General features: G+C 42.6%; 1 protein-coding gene across 2 annotated transcripts; it reads left to right on the plus strand.

The window, feature by feature from the left end:
• Window positions 1-2,318: 2,318 nt before the first annotated feature.
• Window positions 2,319-6,313, plus strand: cxcr3.1 (chemokine (C-X-C motif) receptor 3, tandem duplicate 1). 2 transcript variants are annotated; one of them, XM_061818743.1, is made up of 3 exons: window positions 2,319-2,382; window positions 4,370-4,780; window positions 5,609-6,313. In XM_061818743.1, the coding sequence occupies exons 1-3, from the start codon at window positions 2,362-2,364 to the stop codon at window positions 6,311-6,313; spliced, it is 1,137 nt and encodes a 378-aa protein (XP_061674727.1). In that variant the 5' UTR covers window positions 2,319-2,361. The 2 variants fall into 2 exon arrangements, with proteins under 2 accessions (XP_061674727.1, XP_061674726.1); XM_061818742.1 differs by lacking the exon at window positions 2,319-2,382 and having other exon boundaries at window positions 3,953-4,780.
• Window positions 6,314-7,003: the final 690 nt, after the last annotated feature.

Here is a 7,003-nt window from a genome sequence, read left to right on the forward strand (position 1 = left end):
CATCTGTGCTAAAAGAGATGATCACAAGCTCGTGTCAGCTTTCCTGTGTACCGATTTCTGTGCATCTTCTGAGCATGAACTGCACTGACTCGCAACATACGACCTAAACCTACAATGCGGTCAGACCAAACCACCCTGAATCAAAAGAGGAAGTGGTTTGTAAAATAATAAATGCAAAATTAAAAATCAACAATATGCATTTCAGTTAAATGCATAAAATCCCTAACAAGTATTGTATTTTGCACATGCACAAACCGTCCTTTTGATTTTTTTCTGACATGGGTTTAAGGTTAAATAAACAAAAGTGTGTTTGTCACTTAGTAGCACCGTATGATACACAGACACAATGTACTTTGAATGGAAACATCCTGCATGACATCGTTATAATTTATAAATTGTAAATGTCACATTTTGTGAGCCACTTCAAAGTCAAAAGCCTCCTTTTTTTTTTCTGGCATTTTGATTATTTTGTTCAAATGCACTGCAGTGGTGTACAATTATGAAATCACAAAATGGGGAAATCATCTGTTGTGCTACACTCGGTTGCTGTAGCGTTAGGTGTCAGTTCATAATGAAACAAGAAGTGGAGACGAGAATGTGTGAAGAAAACAGGAACATGTCTCAAAATGACAAGGGGAGATTGGGTCGAACGCAGGTGTTGGCTTGATGCAAACAAGAACTAAAACTTAGATTTCAGAAGAGATTATATAGTGAAAAGCTTGTTCTCAATAAAATCAATTTTCAAGGATATGTAGTTTGCCTCACACTTTTTTTATACCGGAATACTGCAAAGATTTCAAAAGTAATGTTCATCCCCAATTTAAAAAGGGAACATGAGAAAATTGTTCTGTTTGCAGAACTATATAAAGTCCTTAACATTCTTTGCAAGAATTTTCATCAAACAAATAATCACAACACTTTCACTGTGACTGGTAAGAATCATCTATCTATTTTGGGCCTGTCACGGGGCAGTAGCTTTAACAGATGCCCAGACTTTCTTCTCCCCAGCCACTTCATCCAGCTCTTGTGGAGAGATCCCGGGCCAGCTGAGAGACATAGTTTCTCCAGTGTGTCCTGGGTCATCCCGGGGGTCTCCTTCCACTGTGACGTGCCTCACCTGGGAGGCCTCCGGGAGGCATCCGAATCAGATGCCCCAGCCACCTCAACTGGCTCCTCTCAATGTGGAGGAGCAGTGGCTCTGCTATGAACCCCTCCTGGATGAGTGAATGTCTCACCCTATATATAAGGGAGAGCCCGGACACCCTGGGGAGGAAACTCCTCTAAGATGCTTGCATCCGGGATTATGTTCCTTCTTCTTTCTCTTGACTGTAAGTCTCTGTAGTGCCATAAATCCCCGGTAAATTCAGAGCTTTGCCTTTCGGCTGTGCCCCTTCTTGACACAACGGACACATAGAGAGTCCACATCACTGCAGACGCTGCACCAAGCTGCCAGTCGATCTCCCATTCCATTCTTCCCTCATTTGTGAACAAGACCCCAAGATACTTGAAAACCTCCACTTGGGGCAGGATCTCATCCCAGACATGGGGAGGGCAAACCACCCTTTTCCAACTGAGGACCACGGTCTCATTCTCATCTCAGCTGCTTCACACTTGGCTGGGAATCACTCTAGTGAGAGTTGGAAATCCTGACTTGTAGAAGTCAACAGACCCACAAGAGTACCCACCCTTGTGGAGTCATTGGAGGGGGTTCTAGAAAGCGCTCTCGCTAGGGAAGCCATGGTTCAGCTGGGGGACTTCAATGCTCATGTGGGCAATGACAGTCAGACCTGAAATGGCATGATTGTGAGGAACGCCTCCCCGATCATAACCAGAGTGGTTTTCTGTTATTGGACTTAAGAGGTCACCATGGATTGTCCAAGACAAACACCATGTTCAAGCATAAGGGTGTCCATATGTGCACCTGGCTGGGGACTGGTCCAAGGTGTATCCCAGCACTCGCCAAAAACTCAGTTGGGATAGCCTCCAGCTCACTATAATAAGGAGAAGCCATAAATCTTTCCAGCCCCTTTTTAGGTGTAGTTAGCCAGATCTTAAACAAATTCTAATCTCCCTAAAATTTGAGAACACCCAATAATTATACAACATAAACCAGGTCATTAGTTACACATAACGTTTTATGTTGATCATATTAACCCCAATTCCAACAAAGTTGAGACGTTGTGTAAAAAGCTTTGACTCTGATGTCATTTGCATCTCCTTTCATGGGCTCACGACACCTGCCTTTACATTGTGGTTTTCAATTTTTTTTTTTTCTCATATAAGCTCCTGACTTCCTTTCTTATCTAGAAAGCTACTTACGGCATTGCGTGTCTATGGTGCATGTACCGGCTGTAATCCACCATGTCACATGATTTCAGCCTGGTAAGTTATTATTACGTATTATTATTATTATTTTAGCAATCCAGAATGGGGAAAAGGCTGGTAAGATGTTATTATTATTATTATCCATTCATCCATCTTCTTTGACACTTATCCTCAAAAGGGTCGCAGAAGTGCTGGAGCCTATTTCAGACATTGTGATTATGAGACCTGCATACATTTTATTTTTTGCAGTTTACATATCCCTACTTTGCATATCAGGAGCACCTGTGTTTGTGTTCGACATAACTAGCTTTACTTAGATAATTTGCTAAACAGTGATAATATGTTTATTATTAAAACTGCCAGTTCCACCGAGGTTGAGAGTGACAATGCCAGATAATTCAGTACAAATAGGAACAAGTGATTTATAAATACCATATAAATATGATGCATCAGGGGGCACCAACCATTTTCAAACTGACAGCTACTTCTCAGGTACTGATAATGTGAAAGACTACTAGCTCGATCGACTTCTGGAAAATCAAATCAGCTAAATTACCTGAGCTGTGTTATTATTATGTGGTATGGTGGGACAACTGGCGGGAGCGTCCGGCTCAGGGTTATAAGGATCGGGTTTGAAATCCTTGCCGCAGCTGTGTGGAGTTTGCATGTTCTCCCCGTGCTTCCATGGGTTTCATCCAGGTGCTCCGGTTTCCTTCCAAATTCCAAAAACATGCATAAATTGAAGTCTCTAAAATTGCCTCATAGGTGTGATTGTGAGTGCGAATGGTTGTTTGTTTCTGTGTGCCCTGCAGTTGGCTGGCATCCAGTTCAGGGTGTAACCCGCTTCCTGCCCGAATTAGCTGGGATAGGTTCCAGTACTCCTGCAACCCTTGTGAGGATAAGTGCCTTAACAAATGGATGGATGGTGTTATTATTAATAATTAATAATATTGATATTTGTGAAGACCATTTTAATGATTTCTCCTAATAATTAATCAACAATGACATAAGAAGGTAGGAAACAAAAATATAACAATATGCAACACTTAATTTCTAAAAGTAGTGACCACAACTGTGCAACAACTCAGCCACTCGACACTTCATGAAGTAAACGTGCACAATGCCCTGCATATGTAGTGTTTTGATTGAAACCATTGTAGTTGTTTTAGTCATCTTCTCTGGTGCAGGCATTTGATCAAGATACAAATTTTTGCAATTGTATTTTTCAGTAACATGAAAAAATGTTTTTATGTAAGAAACACAGTAGAGATGAAGTGAAATTTACCAGAAATAAACATAACAAGTACAAATACTCTATATGAAAGTTCTATTCTTCAGCAAAGTGTTTATATGATATTACATGACAAGTAGTCCTCGTCCAAAAACATGCAAGTTAGGGTCTCTCAAGACTCAAAATTGCCCACTGGTGTGAATGATAGTGGGAATAGTTTTTTTGTGCACCCTGGTGTACCCAACCTCTTGCTCCTGGAGACACAGCGCCACCATGTGGTTATAAAAATGAAACAAACAGGCATCCGTCGTCTACACGGCTTACTTACTTACTGTTCAGAGTTGCGGGGGGGAGGTGGAGAACTATCCAGCTGACTTTGAGGCAAAGAAAGCCTACACTCTGGACCAGCAGGTACCCAGATACAGAGCACATATAGAGAACCATTTGTCACTGAGTGGAAACTGAGTGACATGACACGCCAACAATGTGTATGTATGTCAGGACCAATAAAACCAACAGATGATAGCTGGATAGAACAACTGCTAGATCGATGAACAGACTAAATTGTGGACTGATTGCCAATTGCTGGGCGAGTGAACTGACGGAGAAATGGAAGGTAAGAGCAATAGATAAGACAGACTGACAGACAAATTAATGGATTGAAGAACTGATAGATGGCCAAACGGACAGATTAAAGAACATTTGCAGAGTTACTGAATGGGAACAGAATACATCACGGCTCCACGAAAGTTGGGCAAGTCAACCATGTCACTATCCGTGACACAACACTCAAACACTGTGTCATATTTTCAGAGCTCTCTACTGGAAAGCGATGAGGCTATTACCTTTGATCTTAACTCATGGTTTTTGGAAGACATCGACCTCCCGGAAGGGAGTGAGTACGACAGCAATGAGTCGTACATCAGCAATAAGTCATTGGCCAGCTTGTGTGACCCGAAAGAGGTTCAGCTCTTTGAGGCGGTCTTCATACCAATTCTGTACTCGGTGAGCTTCATCGTGGGCATCGTGGGCAACGGGGTTCTCCTGGGAATTCTGGCTCGGAGTAGGAAGACGTGGAGCGTGACGGACACCTTCATTCTGCACCTGGCCTTGGCTGACATCCTGCTGCTGCTCACACTCCCCCTGGTGACAGCACAGGATGTTCAAAATCTTGGGTGGACCTTTGGCACGCCTCTTTGCAAGATCACTGGAGCTGTTTTCACGGTAAGACAAAGACACTATACTTAATATTATTGTCATCTGCATGGCCACCTGAGGTAAAATGTGTTTATTGACTCATGTATCGACAGGTTGAAAGCCGTATTGATAGACAGAGACAATAATGCAGTACATAATGGCATAGGGATTACCTGACATGTGGACGAACTAATGGATCAAAGGACATACAGATAGCGAGACAGAAGGTTATGCAGACATATCAAATGACTGACAGATGAATTGACAGATGTATAAAGGAGTAACGGATTGAAGGACTGACAGGCATAAAGATAGGTATTTTGACAGATTGAATGGTTGGCCAGAGACATTGATATCCTTAAATAGACAGACTGAGACAAAATCCTGCTGACAGAGACAGATATACATACTGAAAAAGGTCCAGTCATGGAACATATAGACGAACTGACCAATTGAAGGACATACAGGCTGTTCGACAATGATTGACAAGTTGTATTGATTGATTAACATGAGGTATGCATTGACGGAATAATTGATTTCAGGACAGACTGAAAGGACTGGCCAACTCACGCATCGTTGTTTGGAACGCTGTATTGACAGACTGACAAAGGGATTGAGTGATTGAATGTACGGATGGAGTGATGGATTTAAGTGAGGACGGTTTGAGTGCCAACTTGATTGAGAGAGACAGGTACTGAATATTTACTGACAAAAGCATGGAGTGACTGGGTAGACAACTTAACAGACAGACAGGCAGTGAGATAGACAGATCGATAGCTATGGAGAATACAGAGAGTAATCCACAGGTAATTTCCCCCCAAAATGGGCCAAAAGTGTTTGTCTTTCCATTCTCAGATTAACTTCTACTGTGGAATCTTGCTTCTGGCGTGCATCAGTCTGGACCGCTACATATACATCGTGCACGCCACCCAGATGTACTCTCGCCGGAAACCCTGGGTCATCCAGTCCAGTTGCCTGATTGTCTGGGTCCTCTCGGTTCTCCTCTCTGTGCCCGACTGGATGTTCCTGGAGGCGGTGCACAATGCAAGGCGTAAAAAAACACATTGTGGGCCAAGCAGTCACTCGTTTAGACTGTTTTCGCGTCTCCTCAACCACACCGTTGGATTTCTGCTACCATTGGTTGCCCTCATCTTCTGCTACTCATGCATTCTCCACCGGCTACGGTGCAGTACAGGGGGCCCTCAGAAGCAGAAGGCGTTTTGGGTCATCGCCAGCGTGGTGGTTGTGTTCTTTCTCTGTTGGACACCGTATAACATTATTCTCATAGTGGATACAGTTTTTTGGGGCAACACAAATACCAGTTGTAAATTCAGAGACCGTCTAGCAAAGGCTATGATCATGACCCAAACCATAGGCTATCTCCACTGCAGCCTCAACCCCATCCTGTATGCTTTTGTGGGGGTCAAGTTCCGCCATCAGCTCCTCGACATTCTGAGGGTACTTACCTGCAAATCCAATAAACTCCAGTCAGTGGCCAGTGGAAGGAGACCCTCCACTTGGTCTGAGTCTGCAGACACCTTCAACTCCCTAGCAATCTGAAATCACGCACACGCCTCAACCAAGCTCCCGAAAAACATGAATATAATTTGTGACATTTCCATCATATCAAAGACCTTAAAATGTAATAAGGTCATACCTTTACTTCTGACTTTCTTCTAGAGTCGTTTAGACTTCAACAGCATATATACTGTGAGTACTATATTACACTGTGACATTAAAAATACATAAATAATTGTCTTGTTTCACTTTTTTTTTTTTAACCACATCTCATACCAGTGATTAGTTTTCACTAACAGAACTGAAACCAGACTGAAACCAGTAGACCGGCACAATCTTAATTTGGGTAAAACCCCTACTACAGTATTTGTGAGGAATAGGGCCCAAACCTGGACACAAATAACGAAACTCCATGAATCATAGATGGTCCCCCAAAAGGTTTTTAATTGTCTATAGATGTCATGAGATGATGGAAAAATAAAAAAGTTTGGTTAGACACGGCTTTGGCCCATCTACAACCATCAACATTGTTCCTTGCCACCATGATGCCACATAATGGTCTGGGAGCACAACTTTTACATGAGACAAGACTTTGATCTTTTCACTCCCTTGCGATCTAAGTCAGCAAAGGCCTGTTCGTTGGATGCAGAGGTGTGGAGTATCCAGATATTGGACTCAAGTAAGAGTACTGTACTGTTACTTTAGAACAAGATGACTTAAGTAAAGAGAAGT

This window comes from Syngnathoides biaculeatus, chromosome 5, assembly GCF_019802595.1.
Source record: "Syngnathoides biaculeatus isolate LvHL_M chromosome 5, ASM1980259v1, whole genome shotgun sequence".
In the NCBI taxonomy this organism is placed as follows: domain Eukaryota; kingdom Metazoa; phylum Chordata; class Actinopteri; order Syngnathiformes; family Syngnathidae; genus Syngnathoides; species Syngnathoides biaculeatus.

Coding starts and splice junctions, on each gene's coding strand:
- cxcr3.1 (XM_061818742.1), top strand. CDS start 4,274: ATGGGAACAGAATACATCACGGCTCCACGAAAGTTGGGCAAGTCAACC. Junction 4,781..5,608: donor TCACTGGAGCTGTTTTCACG/GTAAGACAAAGA, acceptor TTCCATTCTCAG/ATTAACTTCTACTGTGGAAT.